This window comes from Zonotrichia albicollis, chromosome Z (genome assembly GCF_047830755.1).
Source record: "Zonotrichia albicollis isolate bZonAlb1 chromosome Z, bZonAlb1.hap1, whole genome shotgun sequence".
Taxonomy (NCBI): domain Eukaryota; kingdom Metazoa; phylum Chordata; class Aves; order Passeriformes; family Passerellidae; genus Zonotrichia; species Zonotrichia albicollis.
In genome coordinates this window covers 35,584,731-35,602,130 of record NC_133860.1, presented here as the reverse complement: position 1 = coordinate 35,602,130, position 17,400 = coordinate 35,584,731, and the positions used below count along the sequence as shown (strand labels likewise).

The 17,400-nt window shown below is 39.8% G+C and overlaps 2 protein-coding genes across 3 annotated transcripts in view; one reads left to right on the top strand and one right to left on the bottom strand.

Moving 5' to 3' along the window:
- The window catches only part of NDUFAF2 (NADH:ubiquinone oxidoreductase complex assembly factor 2), a 60,602-nt gene extending 57,180 nt beyond the window's left edge, over window positions 1-3,422 (bottom strand). Inside the window, exon 1 of the mRNA XM_074533527.1 lies at window positions 3,174-3,422. Coding sequence (XP_074389628.1) covers window positions 3,174-3,300 — 127 coding nt within the window. The 5' untranslated portion in view covers window positions 3,301-3,422. The remainder of the gene's footprint in view (window positions 1-3,173) is intronic.
- Window positions 3,423-3,480: 58 nt separating this feature from the next.
- ERCC8 (ERCC excision repair 8, CSA ubiquitin ligase complex subunit) overlaps window positions 3,481-17,400 on the top strand; it is a 34,815-nt gene continuing 20,895 nt past the window's right edge. The window contains exons 1-6 of one of the 2 annotated variants that reach the window (XM_074533520.1): window positions 3,481-3,640; window positions 5,595-5,690; window positions 5,841-5,942; window positions 14,484-14,607; window positions 16,109-16,190; window positions 16,858-16,926. In XM_074533520.1, the coding sequence (XP_074389621.1) occupies window positions 3,564-3,640; window positions 5,595-5,690; window positions 5,841-5,942; window positions 14,484-14,607; window positions 16,109-16,190; window positions 16,858-16,926 (550 nt within the window). In that variant the 5' untranslated portion in view covers window positions 3,481-3,563. Of the gene's footprint in view, window positions 3,641-3,845; window positions 3,997-5,594; window positions 5,691-5,840; window positions 5,943-14,483; window positions 14,608-16,108; window positions 16,191-16,857; window positions 16,927-17,400 lie in introns of those variants that run through there. The other variant, XM_074533521.1, reaches the window with a different exon arrangement.

The window sequence follows — 17,400 nt, the reverse complement described above, 5'->3', positions numbered from 1 at the left end:
CCTTTCTATATTCACCCCAGAGAAATACAATACTCTTGCAAACTCATATTTTTGGTATTACTCATTAAAACATTTTGAATGAAGGCAAAACACATGTTAAATCAGTACTTGCACATCATTGACACTTCTTTAATCTCCACAATTATTCCCTTCATCCCAACAAAACTTATTCAAGTTGCTGGCTCATCTAAGAACCTAATTACTCAGAGACAGGCAAAATCAGGAACTTGAGGTAACTTTCCTATGATGACAGAGGTAAACGTGGTCTCATGGTAAAGTTACTACACCTTGAGTTTGACCTGGACACCCAAGACCTTAGGATATTGGTGAGACTACATCTACTGTAGCGACTTGAACCAAAGCAAGAGTAGTTTTGTTCATCCTGTGTTGCCTTTATTTACCACATGCTGACTTGGATTTCAAAGTAGTTTTTTGAGTGCACAACTTGCTTTTTTTTTAAGAAGACCCTCATTTGTAAAACATTTCGAAAAGTAACAGCATATTAGGCACTGTGGCAATATGAAAGCCATACTTGCAGCATATACCTAAAAATTTTGTACCCCTTTGACATCTCAAAAGCCTATATTGCAGATATTCAGTCCTAGAAAACAGACTAAATTAAAGAAGCAAACTCTCTTAATCACAGATGATAGAAGTGTAAGGAAACACAACATCAACCACTTGTATACATTGACCTGCTCCTACTGTCCCCTACTACAGACAAGGACTCAGGTTCCAAAAGTGTTTTGGACCCTGAACTCAATGTAGAAGAGCCCAATTCACAACAGACAGAAAGAAAACATTAATTCATTGCATCACACTGTCCACTATTTCTGTTCCAAAACCCAGCCAAAGACCAGGGCAGGCCAAAAGAAAGGTGTCAGGTGGCTTCTGATCAAAGCAGGAGGTGACACAGACACTACTTACACTATTTACTCTCACCTTCAGCTTAAGGTGGGATGTTGGTCTGAAACAAAGCCCAGCCTGTCCTGATAGACCTACCCAGTCTAAGTGAAGAGAGAGAAAGCAAGACCTGCCTGTTTTGCACACTCTTCAATATACTGGAACAAAATCCAGTATAGTAGAAAGGGATCAAGCACATCAGGCCTGGCACTGTGATAGACCTACTCAGTCCTCCCTAAATCCATAGGCAGACAACAAAGCACACTGCAGACACACTGCAGTGACCTTGCAGTGAAACCTGCCCACAACAGCTCACTGGTCTCATCTACAACTCGTTTTCTTTCTAGTGTTGCTCCAATCCTGCACTGTCTCTATATGGTTAGGACACTGGGTGAGCTATGAATTATATATGCAGCAGATCTTCCTAAAGTACTAGAAAGAATGCTGCCAAACACTTGAAAAGAGAGCATTGTTTTCTCAGCACTTTTTAATTCCTAGTTTCTTTTAAAAACAAACTGTCAGAAATTTTTAGTGTATATTTTAATTCTACTTTCTATAGACCTTCCTCAATCTCTATTGCCTTTGCAATCCATATCCTTAAACTTCTTCACAAAGTTATTAGAGCCCACAAATTCCAGGTGTGACCCTGTTTGTAGAGCACAGGATGCTGCTCAAAAATGTTGTGAGAGGCAGTTGGTTACCACCACCCACAGCAGTGGTTGCAGCCATCTGTAATCACTTCAACTAGTGTCAGAATGATTTTCCACCACAGCCACAAGCCTGAGGGAGAACTGGCATACTCTCCTGATCTAGAATAGATGAAACCTCGTATCTTTTCTATCCTGGCACCACAAGGATGGCCATTCATAGAAGCAAAGCATAAGTTACAGTGGAAATGAGTCACCAGTGTGAGGGGAAATACAATCTCCTACACCCAAGTAACCCCAAACAACATAGGTCAGGGAGCACTATATCTCAAAACAATAATGAACATTCACAAGGCAGTCCATTTTGTAGGGAAAGTGGATGACAGTCTGTCATTTCAACTGGAAATGGAGGAAGAAAATGGGTATCCAAATTAAGAGGTCACAGAAATGGAATTTGTGGCAGCACAATACTTTGATATGTGCTGTGCTACAGCAAAAGCAACATTTGAACACTTTCATTAAAAACCAAAATCACATCGATTTCTTCTTTGTTAGCAGAAGGCATGCTTATTTTTTTCAGACTTCTGTCATTCTGCTGTTGCTGAATGATTAAGGTTTTTTTTAGAACAAGCTAAAGCAAGTGACAAATATACAGAACAAGCGACAAATATACAGAAAAAAATCTGAATTTTCATAAGTAGTATTTTCACAAAATCACAGCACTATTACTTCCCACACGAACTCTCCTATTCTCTATTTACATACAGAATAAGGGTATCCAAACTCTTGGAACATGGGCAGAAATCTAGAAAAGTATTTTCTACAGCAGTGGCATAAATGTACATGCAAGAATTAATTTCATGGAATTACATAACCAGTTAGGTTGGAAAAGACATCTGATATCATCATGTGCAACCTAAGACCAAACACGACCAGGTAAACTAAACCATAGTACTAAGTGCCATGTCCAGTGGTTTTGTGAAGAGTTTCAGGGACGGTGACACCAACTCTTCCCTGGGTAGGCCGTCTCAATATTTAACAGCCCTTTCCATGGTGAAATTCTTCCTATCGTAATCCTGAACCTCCCCTGGTGCAACCTGAGGGTATTTCTTCTGGTTGCGTCACGGGTTGCCTAAAACAGGCCGACGCCCCGTCACAGCCTCCTTTCAGGCAGCTGTAGAGAGTGATAAGGTCCCCCCTGAGCCTCCTTTTCTCCAGGACAAATAGCCCCAGCTCCCTCAGCTGCTCCTCACAGCACTTATGCTCCAGACCCTGCCCCAGCTCCATTGCCCACCTATGGACTCTAGCTTCTAGCTTTTAAAAGTTTACGCAGAAGCGCTCCGAATTACCAAGAGCAAATAACTGCTGCCTACCTACCTAGTACAGGCCGCGCTCTGAAACCCTCCAGTGAGTGGCTTTACAGTTTTTCTGTCATTAGAGCACCAGAAACCCGCACGTGTTTCCCGAAGCATGGCACTTTCCTTCCCGCTACTGTTCAGCCGCTATAATTTTTTATCAGCCGCTCCGCCGGCTGCGGACAGCGGCAGGCGTGTGAGGAGCCGCTCAGGGGCGCCGCGCACGGCTCCCCCCGGGCCCGCCTGCCGCCGCCGTCCCGGTGCGTACCTGCGCGGCTCTCGTACTTGGGCACCCGGTAGTACTTGTTGCCAAACTGGTCGGTGCCCACCAGCTCCTTGGCAGGCCCCACGAGCCGCAGCCGCAGAGCGCGGAGAGCCTGCAAGGCGCGGCTCATGCCGGGATCCCGACGGGAAGGCCGCAGCACCCCGCCCGCGGACCCCTAGACACGAGGACACGGAACCCGCGTCCCGCCGCCGCCGCCGCGCGCCCGCCGCTGCGCAGCGCCACCCCGCCCCACGCAGCCGAACCCGCCTATGGGCGCCGGGCGCGCCAGCAACGCCGCTGGCCATTGGCGCGGGCCGGTCCGCCCCGAGCCAATCCCGGCCGCGCCCGCCACAAGATGGCGGCGCCGCGCAGAGCGGGCCCGGCGCTCCCGCCATGTTGGGGCTCATGGCTGCTCGCCAGGCCGGGCTGGACGACCCCGCGCGGCTGCGCCGGGCCGAGCGCACCCGGAGGTAGCGGGGCCGGGGCGGGTGTCCCTGGGGGGGAGGCCCCGGAGCGGCAGCTCCTGGCTCCGCCCTGCCGCGGAGCCTCACTTGGCCCGGCCCGCAGTAGGGCGGCCCGGGGCGGGGTGAGAGGCTGCGCTGCGGCGCCGCAGCCCCCGTGTGCGCGGGGACCGGGGCGGGGGAGCTGCAGCCGTGGGTCGGCAGGCATGGTGTTTGTGTACGGTGTGCTCAGCCCTGGGCGGAGTGTGCACGGCGCAGTACGCTGTGCCTCACTCCCCGCACCGCGGAGTTACCGCCCTTGCGGTCGGCGCGGCTCCTCCAGGGGCTCTCGCAGCGTGCGGCTGTGCTCCGCTTGGAACGAACAGGTGTTTGTGCCCTTCTCTGCTCGTCCTGCCTTTTCCCAAACCCGGCCTTTTGGCAGGTTGAAGAAGAATCAGATGCAGGGGGTTTCTTAGCAGTTTTTGGGGGAAGTGATGGCAGCATAGACGGATTTGCTGACATTCCTGCTAAAGGTTATAATGTGATATTTGTTCAATACCAGAGAATCTACTTTGTAGGTGTATTTCAAGGTAAATCAAGTAAAGTCTACCTTAGTTCAGTTACACAACTTCGGCATCTGTGGTGGCGATTTATGGATTTATGACGCTGTATCATTGTAAAACAAGTATTTAAAATTGGAAATAATTTTGGTAGCTCAGGAAGCTTGTTTCTGGGTGCATTTTGACAACACAGTTACGTCCCTCTGTGCCCTCAGTCCTCATGTAGCATTCAGTGTTAAGAACAGTAACCCACTGGACGAACCTAACCTTTCTTGGACAATTGTCTGCGTAGCATTTCCCTTCCTGAACTTTTTTATTTTGACTTAAAAAAGCAAAGGTAGTCTTAAGTGGATTTTATTTGTAGCTGCTTTTTGAAGTCATATATTTCAACACATTTCCACAGGGGGATTTCATGTTTCCTGAAATTCCATCTGTAACTCAAAGGTTTTAAACTGGATATCTTGTGTATGTCAGAATTCTTATTCTAGGTGAATTCTTGCATAATTATGTTTCACATAGTTTAAGAGAGCTTAAATGATTTGCTGCTTTTATGGCATGTCTGCAGACACAATGATAGGGGCCTGCCTGTAGCAGCCTAAGGTTCTCACATCAGGATTTTTTGCCCCTTGAGCTGGGGCTGAGTAGGGGCACTCTGCCTCACAGCTTTTCACTTACTTACCTAGTTATGTTTCTCTTGTGGCGGTGTTGAGCTTTGTACTAAATGGTGCCGTGGGAGGCTCTGATCATGTTGCAAGGTTAAATTTTCTATCAGGTAGTATGACTTAATGAAGCAGAATATCTCTGTTTTGACTATGCAATATTTACATACTCAAAAATACAAGCTAAGAATTGCAGGTCAGAAAATATTGTTGTGGAAGCTTCATCATTGGGGGTCGCCTGGTTTTTATTTAGTATTTCAGAAAATATTGCATACAAACTTAGTTTCATTAAAGGAAATGCTTTAAACTGGGTAAACAATTACTTTGTCCGCTAGGTGTCCATAGTTCCAAGCAGGATGAAGCCTGAAAGGATGCTACATGATGAAGCTTCAAAGTAGCCGGTATTCTTGTGGTGATTACAAGCTTCTGATGTTTCTTTGTCTTAGTGTTTTTAAATTACATTCCAGGTTTTGTTTAATATGTTGACCCAAAATGCGGTTTTGCTTTTTCTTTGAGCCCGTTTTATGTACTTATTTCTCTCTTACCTTCCAAACAACAAAGTTTTTTTTTTCTGCCAACTTCTCAAGACTTATTTCTATCTCTGTATTGTGTAGTTTTGCAAAAATTGGCAAGAATAAAGTAAATGCATTGAAGGAGCATGAAATTAGGTTTCAGCTGTTTCAGAGCTACATAATAACATTTTTTTTCATAATAACATATTTTTCATCTCTCTTTCTTCCCTTTTTTTTTTTTTTTTGTGGGTAGAGTTTTAAGTTTGGAATTAAATAAAGATAGAGATGTGGAAAGAATACATGGAAGTGGCATCAACACCCTTGATATTGAGCCTGTTGAGGGAAGATAGTAAGTATATACTTTGGCTGGTACAACTGTCCATGAGTAATTCACTGTGTTTGGATACTGTGAATTTGTTGTCTTGTTGAACACGTTCATTATGTTAAACATATTGCGATTATGAGTGTTTTAACTTCTGTGCTTCATTAACACTTTCAGCATGTTATCTGGTGGATCAGATGGCGTTATTGTACTTTATGACCTTGAAAACTTGAGCAGGAAGCCAAGTTACACGTGTAAAGCACTTTTTTCAGTTGGAAGGTAAGTACTCTGAAGTTTTTTAAAACTACAAGTAGTTCTTTTGTGGCTAGAATTAAACTTGCAAATTAATGTCTGTTTTTAGTTTTAGGATAAAAAGAAAATACTGTAGAAAATACTGCTAGAAATCTTTGAAGGCTAGTAGCAGGAGCTAATTGTTTTATTCTTGATTTGTCTACTCTAATAGTTACAATATACATACAGTGACTCTTGTATTGTTTGAGCAAATCTGTAGCAATTTCATAAGCTAAAATGAAGGATATTGATTGTACTCACATGGAAACTAAAGTCAGACAGTCTTACATTGCTGTAGAGACCACAAAAAGAAGGCAGACCTGGTATTCTAACCTCTTATTTTAACACTAGAAAAAGAAGATGGGGAAAAAAAGGAAACCCAGACCTTTCTCTAACTCATAATTTATGACCTGTGAGTTTTCTTAGTGTTTTATTTTGAAATTTGGTGCCTCTATGCCAGTAACTGAGAAAGAAGTTTTGAAACTGCTGTAGAAACATTCCCTGTGTTCCCCAAATATATATAATACATATAAATGCACTTTTTAGCAGGATTATTATGCAATTATTTGCATAATCCTTTTCATCTGTTTGGAGAAAAGTCTAACACCTATTTGAAGTTGTTTTATTTCCCCTCTCTCGCTTTCCTGCTTTACTAGTAGCTACTTTTAGTTCATCAGGTGTTCAGCAGATATAAAAGTGATTTGTACAAAACTTCTTAAGAACATGTTTGAATGAGGACAGGTGTGCCACTGTAAAAATGGGATGTATTTTTCTAAAGAACAGGGTACTGCCATGCTGTGTGACATCTTTATACAGAGTCTAAGCCTTAATTGATTTGTCAGGCTGTCCCTGCAGGCAGTACAAATTTTCCCATTACAGACATTAAGTCTTCCAACAAAAGCTGTTTTTTTCTTTTATTTGGATAAAGGCTTGTCTAGTAGGTTAGAACTTCACCTAAGACTCACAGTAAGAGATATTCGATTTCATAATAGATTGGTAACTGCATTTTCCCCTTATTTTTTCCCAGTCTACAAAATTATTTGAAGTCTGAGAGTCAGATGCTTCATGAGTCAGCTATGCAACAATACAACAGATTTGTAACAATAAAAGGCCTTAACAATATCTTGAATCATAGGAAAGAAAAAGGCTAACAGAACATAGCTAATAAAATAAGTCCTCATGGCTGGGCTTCTTGCACAAAATTATTTTAAATTGCGGTTAAGAACATATAATGACTGTACATCTCTAAATCTCAAAACTGAGATGAATTCTGAAACAGGTGCAGCAAATTGAAGAAATTCATGCTAAGAAGGCACAATGTAAAAGCTATCAAATCTGTGTTAAAATCAGGCCATCATTAACTTCAGTTAGGTCAGTAGAAATAATCCATCTTTGAAGATTCTGTTTAGGAGTATGGTTAGTTGGTTATCTGTTTCTTGAGTAGGTGTTAATTTGCATAGCCGTGTCTTTTATTTGTTACCACTCAAGGCATGAATTTTGTTAGTGGAATTTGATTTGGTGTGGCACTGCTCTAAATAACAGGCTTATGATTATTATTGCTTAAATAATCTTAGTAGATTTCTTTCCTCAATTATTTATTTGTGGTATTCATTAAGCTTCCTAGTATGTTTTAAATACTTGCTAACTAATTAGCTACTGTTTATATATATCTTCAGATATTTTGAATATTTTTCAGAGTTCCTGACTTAATAAATGAATTTATACTGCAGAAGCACCTCCCTCTGACTGTTTAGCTCCTATCTTTGAAGGATATAGTGCTGATGTCTTGTCCAAGTTTGCCTGTTGTCCAAGATTGCAGGGCAGAACACAGATCTGGTCTCAAAGTTGCTTAAAGAATATCCTGCTAAAGGCCCTTTAAAGCTGTTTCTTAATACCTGAACTGGGCTTGCTGATGATCCAGTAGCATAGAACAACAAAAGACGTAATTCCTGGTGGTAGGCTGTGATTTACTCCGTTTTTCAAGTCTGGAATATAGGGCTGCTATTGCAAATACAAAAATAAAACTTTTCCTGTTTTCCTGGGAGTCAGCACTTTACCTGGTTTCAAATGATTCATGCTGACCTGGGACAAAAACTGGCATTTGAGTGTAAACAAACAGTACCGTTTCTAGGTAATATGCAGATAATGCTTATCTTTAAGGTAGTCTCTACTACTCAAAACATGTCAAGGAAGAATGAATGACAGTGACCTATTGTCCATAGAATTATTTGTATTTGTCTATGGTAGAAAAGCCTGGGCTATTTTGAGTAATGGATGAAAATACTTCATTTGGAATGAACTGGGAATAATGTACATCCTGAGATGTGAAACTAGGCTGAATGGCATGTAGCCACTACTAAGCTTAGCTAGTTCAAAGGTGGTTCCTGCAGAGCTATTGAAGAGTTTGTTGGTTCATGCCTCAGCCCTGTGGATTATGGGAGAATTGATTGTTCTTGTGCAGAGTTGATTACAGTCCAATGTTGTACACTTACAGTTACTGTACCCAGATAATTTGTTCCATGGGTTTAGGTTTTTCTGCACAGTGAATGGAAAGGCCTTTCCAGGAGTAAGCTCACTCTGAGTTAAGCTTGATTTCCTGGCTCTGCAGGTACTGAAGATTTTTAGCTTGCCATGGTTTAACACCAGCCACCAACCAAGTTCCGCATAGGTAGATCCCCTACCAATGGCATCAAGGAGAGAATCAGAAGGGTAAAGTCTAGAAAACTCCTGGGTTGAGATAGGTTTATAGAGCAAGCAAAAGCTGCAAACACAAGCATACCAAAGAATTAATTCACTTCTTCAGCCATTTCCAGGAAAGCAGAGCCCCATCATGCATAATGGTTATTTGGGAAGACAAATGCCATCATTTCAAATGTGTCTCCTCCTCTTTCCTTGTTACCCCCAGCTTTATATACTGAGCTTGATGTCACATGGTCTGGAATATCCCTTTGGTCAGCTGGGGTCACCTGTTCTGGCTCCTCCCAGGCACTCCCAGTCCCCTCACCAGCATGTCAGTATGAAAAGCAGAAAAGGCCTTGGCTCTCTGTACACCCTACTCAGCAATAACAAAAGCACCCCTATGTACTAACTCTGTTCAGCACAAATCCAAAACTATCCCATGCTAGGCACTGTGAAAAAAATTGATTCTACTCCAGCCAAAACCAGCACAGCTCCCTGAAGAATAGAGGCATAAAATTTGTTGACTTTTAGCACTGTGCCAGAGTAACAGGCCATTCTAGGATATGCATCAGAGGTGCAAGAGCAATGCAGAAGTCATTAAACTAAGCTCAAAAGTTGCTCAATATCTCTTGCTTAGTATTGTCAGTGCTGGCTTCAGGCTAACTCTCCTAAAGGTGTCTTTTTTGCTTTGTAGCAACCCAAGTGAGCAGAAAATTTTATTAGCTCAGATGAAATCAGAACTATAAGATGTCATATGAAAAGGGAAAATTTTCTCAACCTGTAGTGTTAGATTAGTCTGTCACTGCCCTGGAAAAGCTGAGACCTTTGTGTCCAACCAGCCCCTCAGGACCCTCTTATAGGGACCCTTCACTGAAGTCCTGCTGGATCTGAGAGAGACCCCCTCACCGGAGTTTCCCACTTTTTCCAAGTACATTACCCACTGCCAGTGCGTGCTAGTGTCCATGAAAGACTCACTCTAACTATGGAATAACATTCTTTATTAATGAGAGAAAATTGTGACAGGTTAAGGTTTAAGCCAGTGATAGTTTCTGACTGCTAACACACGTTCAGGCCAATATACAGACAAGATTTAATCCCTAACAGAACGCACATAGAGTAGGGTTCTTACTAACAGGCATTCCTCTGGGGACAAAGACAGATCCCCTTATTGGCTGATCTCAGAAGTTACAACGGAATCTTCCCTAACTTCACGATTTTTGACTTACTTTTGTACAATTCCATTATGTTTATTTGGAGCTTGAGGTATTGTACCTTTGTGACTAAATGGTGTAAAATTCTCTCCCTTTTCTCTTAAAGCTGCAGTCAATAAAATGCAGAGCACATGCTCAGTGAGGGGTGATCTTACCCTGGTGGTGGGTAAGTTGAAGTTAGCTGAGTTGATTTGATTTAGATCATGGTGCTAGTAATGCCAGGGTTGTGAGTTTGGTTCCTGTATGGGCTATTCACTTAAGAGTTGGACTCCATCATCCTTGTGTTTGCCTTTCAACTGAGAATATTCTGTGATTCTGAACTTTGGGTTGGGGGTCTGCATTAGTATTACAGTTAGATAATAATGAACCAATTTCATCCAAGGAGAGCTATTTAACCACAATTGCTGGTTGAACAGAAAGACATCTTGTCTCCCTTGGGGAACAGGTGATATGTGGTTTATCAGATACAACGTTCCCCTCCCTGCAGGGATTTCAATGGTGCCTGGCCATGGAGTCTTGGCTCCACCCCCCAGTTCATCCCTCTTCGCAGGTAGTTGAGGTTGCAGGCTGTTTGTATGGGGAATCATTGTGGAATTGCTTTCAGTCATCCTCACCACATTCCATCCAGAAGAAGCAACTGCACTTTACCCTGTAATTCCCATATCGTTATAACTTCTGTTAGGATGTGAATATAGCTTTGCAGTTTCCTCCCATGTTACCCCCAGCCATCTTTCCGCATAATCCAATCATGACTAGTCACTCAAACTTCACAATATCCAAATTGAGAATGTTTCACACTTTTATACAGTGCAGATCATCTAATACATTTCTACTGTGTGGTTATCTGGTATTACTGAGGGTAGCCAACAGGCTAATTGTTTCTAATTATCCAAATCTTAACATACAGTATGATTATTAGAACAAAAAGCAAGATAGTTACTATCAGCAACATGACAGCAGGGTGAAGCACTGTTGAGAATTCTGGTAGCTTTTAGTGACCATCCAAAAAGGGTGTCCCACCACTTTATTCACATACTCCATCGTGTGATTTGTCTCTTCCACATCATGATGGACAGTAAATAAAATATGTTGTCCATTTTTTTTGCTTTTGTTTTCAACAAACAGCTAAGGTCTTCATGCTCTAACAATTTCTTTAGCAGCATGAGGTTCATACCAATGGGAGTACTTGAATCAGAGTATAATTAGATTCTAATATTTCGATAGGATACAATAGGAGCTGAATAACTTAAATTACATACTTAAATTACATGTTGGCAAAGTTATAGTACAAATATGAGAGTGATTACTTGTGTCTACAGTAATGTTGTCCACAAATACAAAATCACAAGAGGATCTCATAGAAAGCTCATCCTTTACCATTATACATGATTTCCAAGTTTTCATTAGGATGAATCTCAAAATGAGAAATGTTTTGCTCAGACAAATGCCTTAGGTTTTGATATTGTTACATTCACAAATGTATCCTTGTTGGCCTCATTCAATGTTGGCATCAGCAGTCTTCCATGTATTTCTGTCTTTTCAGGCCCATACTCTATATTCCAGAGGATGAGTATAGTTCTCTTGTAGTTTAATTCTAATGCAGTGACTGGGTATGTATCATATAGTGAAGCATTGTGCATTGTTAACACAAAAGGTGTGGCTGTGCTGCTCATGGAATCATAGGTAAAATTGACTTAAGTACCAGCAGAATTGGAATTCCTTTGAAATTATGTTGTATTAGCCCAAATTACCTCTCAAATTTCAATGAGTAATGGTTTTTTTGTCTTCCTTTGTGACTGTAGCTGTCATCAGTGCAAGCATAGTTGAGCTTGCATAGAGTAAGTGCTAAAGAAACATAGGTTTGGACTATGCTAATTGCATCTGTGATCAATTGATAGTCTTTTTCATTAGCACCCTCACACTGAAGTAATATATCCATTTGAAACCATTGATTAGTTCTGAAAACCAAAAGGGAAGATCATAGAGCATGTTTCAGTTTTTTGTCATGGTTTTTTGTTCCTTAATGAGTCAGAGTCTCATTGTTTAGAGCTCCCCATCCTGTTCCCAGGATACCAGTCACATCCTTCCTTGTTTGCCTAGAGGAAGTGAGGTTTGTTTATGCAGCCATGCTGTCCGTCATGCATAAGAGGTTTTCAGGAGCAGTAAGCGAGCTGATTGGATCGTGGAAACATTATTCTGCATCAACAGTTCAACTTATTTGAGAGGCTGTGTTGAGTCAAATAACATTTACTGTTGACCTGTATTCTTGACTGAGAAGGAACTAATGTTATAAGTGTGAGGAGACAGTTCAATAAACAGCTGAGGCTGAGTTGTTAAAAATGGCACTTCAGCACTTTTGAATTGAAGGCCCTCTTTCAGTCAAGAGTTTGGGTCTGTTCAAAGACAAATCACAAGTGCTGAATGGGATATTTTAAAGGTATGCTAACACTCTTTTTAGAAGAGCAAGTATGTATGGTTTTCTCTCTTCATCATAATCCACTTTGACATACAGCTTACAACAGTGCATAAGACTGTTGTCATGCATTTAGTTATTTTGAATTCAGCATATTGAGATATCAGCATCCTATTGAGAAGTTTAATCCCCTTCAGAGGTGAAAGGTTTTGATTTTTCTTTGTGATGATCCACTCCTGCCTTTAAAAGGTAGTGTTATGCAGTAGACAAATTTAGGCCAGGCATAGGTACACTGAGAAGTGCATCCTCTTCTATACGTGGCAGTATTGAAGACCTGCATTTCTGTTTGCATAATGATACCCCTGCAGTACTTACTAATACTTACTCCTGGCTTGTGGAGGCCGGGACATTTGATAGAACAATGCAAAGATAAGAGCTGACGTAATGAAATATCATGGAGCCTTTTCTAGCTGCAGTGTTGCCATAAGTACTGCATTTAGCTGGGATGGAGTTAATTTCCTTCGTCTCTACTACTATAGTTTGTATAGTAGTACGTTTCAGACTTGTGACCAGTGTTGATAGCACACTGATGCTTTAGGGAGTGCTGACCAGTGCTTGGTAGTGTCAAGGCAATCACCATTCCTCACTGCCCCCCTCAGGGGGTGGACAGTAGGCTATGAGGAAACAGCTGGAACACCTGTCCCACGCTGACCAGAGACATACTGATATTCTGTATTGTAAAGTGCTATGTGCAGCCATCTAAGCCTATGGTAAGGGGTTACTTTTGCATCACTTCACTGGTTGGGTGTTATAGGAACTTCTTCAAGCCAGGTCTCATAAGCTCTTAACACTTGGGTCTATAACACACCCAAGGTAGCTTAGCTGCCCTTGGAGGCCTAAAAATCAGCAGGATGGCTTCTGTTGCAGTGTTGGAAACAAAAGGATTTAACAAAAGGCAAAATAACAAATAGAGAAAAACCGAGCCAGGTGCAAGAGATTCTTGCTCTTGGTAAAATACTTCACAATAGTGATTAGCTTCTTTGTTCACTTCTTTTTCTAGTAAATTGCCCAGGTGGGACTTTTTGGCTTCTGTCCAATTAGCTACTTTTAAGTTTGAGATGGAGTCCCCTAGGCCTATTAGGCAGCTTTTTCATCTAATCCAGGAGAGAAATTTCGAGGCTTCTTTCCTTTTTGAGGGGACAAAAGATAGTTTTGTCACTCCGTCATCAGGGGGCACATTCCTGCCCTGTGGGGGTTTGTTTTGTTTGTTTGTTTGTTTTTTCCCTGGGTTCACAGGGTATTTGTTCCCTTTCACTTACTAAAATGTATATTTCTCAATCCACAACTTTTCACACCTTCACCATTTGTATGCTCTCCCTCATCCCACTGCAGAGCATAGAGTAAGCAAACAGCTGATTTTGGGCCCCTGAAGCTGGATCCATGTGCATCCAGCTCAGATATGAGTTCATCTACCAGGTATTTGAATGACGTGCATTATTCAGAGCCTGGTCAGTTGAGTCTGTATCCTGGAACTGTCAAGATTGGCTCTGCTGCCTGTTCTTTCTGCCACAGTTTATTATTAATTGTATTGCAGTCTCTAAATATCCGTAGTTCCCTTGAAAGTTTCCTATTGTTCTTCCTCTTTGATTTCTGAATGCAAATATAAATGACTCTCAGTAACTTAGCTGACTGCTCTCTGGTGACTTTGTCAGACAGGAATTGCCAATAAGTGTGTAGCTGTAATTATTCGTTAATACTAATGAATTTTTTGAACTGTGTGTGTGATTGTCTTTTTCAATGGATCCATTTCTAAGAAGCATAAATGGTTGGTAGTGTTAAGCCATCACATTTAACATAAGATTTGTAAACATTGCAACTTAAATAATTCAAAATATTAATAAATATAAGTATTTTAATTTAATTTAATATTTAAATATTAAATATTAATAATATTAAATATTTTTATGCTTTATGAGTGTCTTGAGATATGCTACAGTTATCATATTTTGAAAAGGTAATGATCTGTAGTTTCTTGAAATGAAGACTCTTCAAAGTAATGAATATTAGTTGAATGAAAATCAAGCCAACAAAAATATAGTTCTTCTTGAAAACCTCAGGACAAATTAAGAAAAATGTTTATGTTTTCAACTTGTCATCAAATGCCAAGACAACTACAAGATGATTATCAAAGATCTTAACCAGTTGGAATATTTTTCTTGATTTTAGGAGTCATCCTGATGTACATAAATTCAGTGTGGAGACAGTCCAGTGGTATCCTCATGACACTGGCATGTTTACATCGAGCTCATTTGATAAAACCTTGAAAATATGGGATACAAACACTTTACAAGTAAGAGAGTTTCTACAGATTGCAACCTTCTTTGTGTACGTTATTTATTGTGTATCTGAAATTCTCACAGAGGTGAACAGAACTATGCATCCTGAAGATGAAAACCAGCTACCTGTTAGAACTGTGGGTGCAGCAGCAGGGTGGTGTGGTCCTGGCATTTGTGTACACCTTGATGTGTACCTGCCCATTTCTGAAGACTGAATGTCTAAACTGTAGGAGAGCCTGGAACCCTTGGAACAGTTCCTTTCTGCTTTTGCAGTGAACAGGAATACAGCTAGTTGAATTTTTCTGGGTAAACCTGTCCAGCAAGGTCTAGTCTGCTGTTCATTCTTAATAACCAGTACTTTTGAAGGACTGGTGGTCTTGGCATACAGGATGCAGGTCCTGAATTCTGCTGTTGTAAGCACTATAAACACCATTTCTAAAAATCAGTAGATAATGAGAGAAACCATTAAAACCACACTAACCAAAATAACTGACATTAATAAGGTAAACATATTATTTAGGAATTTATGTTGCTTTGATTCAGTAATCCTGACATCTTTTGTTGAACTGTGAATTCATGGCTGTGGTTTGTCCTGTTCCCTATGAACATTTACATTGAGTCATAGGATTTGGAATTTACATTGATACTATTTGACTGCTTTTTCACACATGGCAAAATATTTTTTTGAGAAGAGGTCTGTCATTCTAGGGATGTAATAGGGAAAAAAATTAGCTTGTTTGGTGTGGTTTCCTTTCTTTTTTTTTTAAGATATAAAGCTATGTTTGCAGTTGGTAAATCTCATTAAAAATTAAGTTTCCAGATAGTTAGATAGTTTTGTGACCATCTCTTGAAAGACACAGTGTATACATAAAAGTTATTGAATGACCTGTTCTGCCACTAAATGGTGTTTTTGAAAGTACAGACAACTCAGTTTTAAGAGATTTTTCATACACAGTATTTTAGAATGACACAAAAAAAGTAGTTTACCTGGAAGAAATTGTACTTATTAAAGTAAATATTAAAGTTTATTAAAGTAAATATGTCCCATTGGTTTTAAATAGTCATGAGGCAGATAATAGTTTTATCTGGAACTATTTTATTTTTTTGGGAGTTGAAAATAGTGTGTGGTATTTGTGGATGAAAAGGGTCTTTAAACTTAGTCTGAAGTGCCTTCTTCCTGTTGACTCTATTTCTATATTACAACCTTTTTGTTTACTTACTAGCTTTATTAATTTTTGGTAACTGTAATAATTTCCATTCATGCTTCTCATTTTTCAGTTTTCATGGTCTGTCTTTTGGGTCATCTCTGAGCTCTGGTGCTATCCTGCTGTTGGAAACAGGCTTACTCTGTGATGTTTGTGTTATCTGGCTTCTAACCAGGAGAGTTATCATTACTATGTAAATAGTAATATTTGCATTAGTCTTACTTTTAGCTGTTACTTGAAAAATAGTGGTGAGCATCTACATTCTGCTAATATATTTGCATTGTAATTAATTTAATATTTTTATTATCAGCCTGCAGATATATTTCATTTTGAGGGAACAGTCTATAGCCATCATATGTCTCCAATTGCTACAAAGCACTGTTTAATAGCAGGTATGTATCTGTTTTTAAGAAACAGATATATATAGAGATAGATAAGGTTTATAATAATAAGCAAGCAATATTTCAGTTGGGTTTTTTCCCCTACTCTGTCTTATTTTTACATAAATCAAGTCTTAATAAGATGTAAATTTAGTAGTACAATAAAATACTGTCCATTATTTGGATGATGTCAATGAGAGTATCATATTTGTTCTTCTGAAATAATGCATCTATCAGTTCTCCTTACTGATAAAATTCTTAGCTGTAATTAGATTCTTTCATTAGATAAGTTATCATTTAAAGGTTATTAGATCCAAATATAGTAAATTTTGTAAATAGATGTGTGTATTGCTTACATGTATACAATTAAACTATGTTTAGCAAAAAAATATTTGAGGAGATATTTTTAAGTTTCCCAAGTATGATCCTGTTTACTTCCAGTTTCTAAATTTTGTTTGTTACATGGTAAATTTTTTGGACTAAAAATGTAAATCTATTATTAGAAGGATTAAGCATGAAGCATCATATTAATAGAAGCATTGCTCTGACTGAATGAGCAGTTATGCAGCTAGCATTTTTCTTCTATTTTTTTTTTTTTTTGCCATTGCTAAGATTTTTTTGTTGTTGTTTTTTCAGATGCTGGGAGGTTTTTTAGCTGTCTTTGTTTCTCTTGTTACAGTTGGTACCAAAAGCCCCAAAGTACAGCTCTGTGACTTGAAGTCTGGATCCAGTTCTCACATTCTGCAGGGTACTTTTTAGTCTGAAACATAAATGTTAAACAATAACTACTTTGAGTAAAAACAAGTCCTGTAAAGAAACACTGTATACAATGTATTCTTTGTCAGTAACATGAGTAATTTATTTGTAGCCAGTTGTGAAAGTTACACAGTGGCAAGAGGTTCTTCTGGGTGTTTTTCTAGAGCTACTGAATTGCAGAATACAAACCTTAATCAATGAGCAGTTACTACTGATGTTTGGACATTTTCATGGTGTAATCAATTCTGATTACTATTTATGGTTAAATATAGTTATTGGTTTGGGGGGTTATGGAGTCAACAAGTTGTGTTTTACATGGTCTTTAATAAAGAAAACCAAGTAAAACAAGAGAAGCTCCCCACTACCCTCCAGAAAAGAAACAAAAAGAAACTTTCATTGCTTATAAGAAAGTATCCCATGGAGATGTTTGAATGGGTTTGTTTAGAAGTTTCTAATTTCTGTAGAA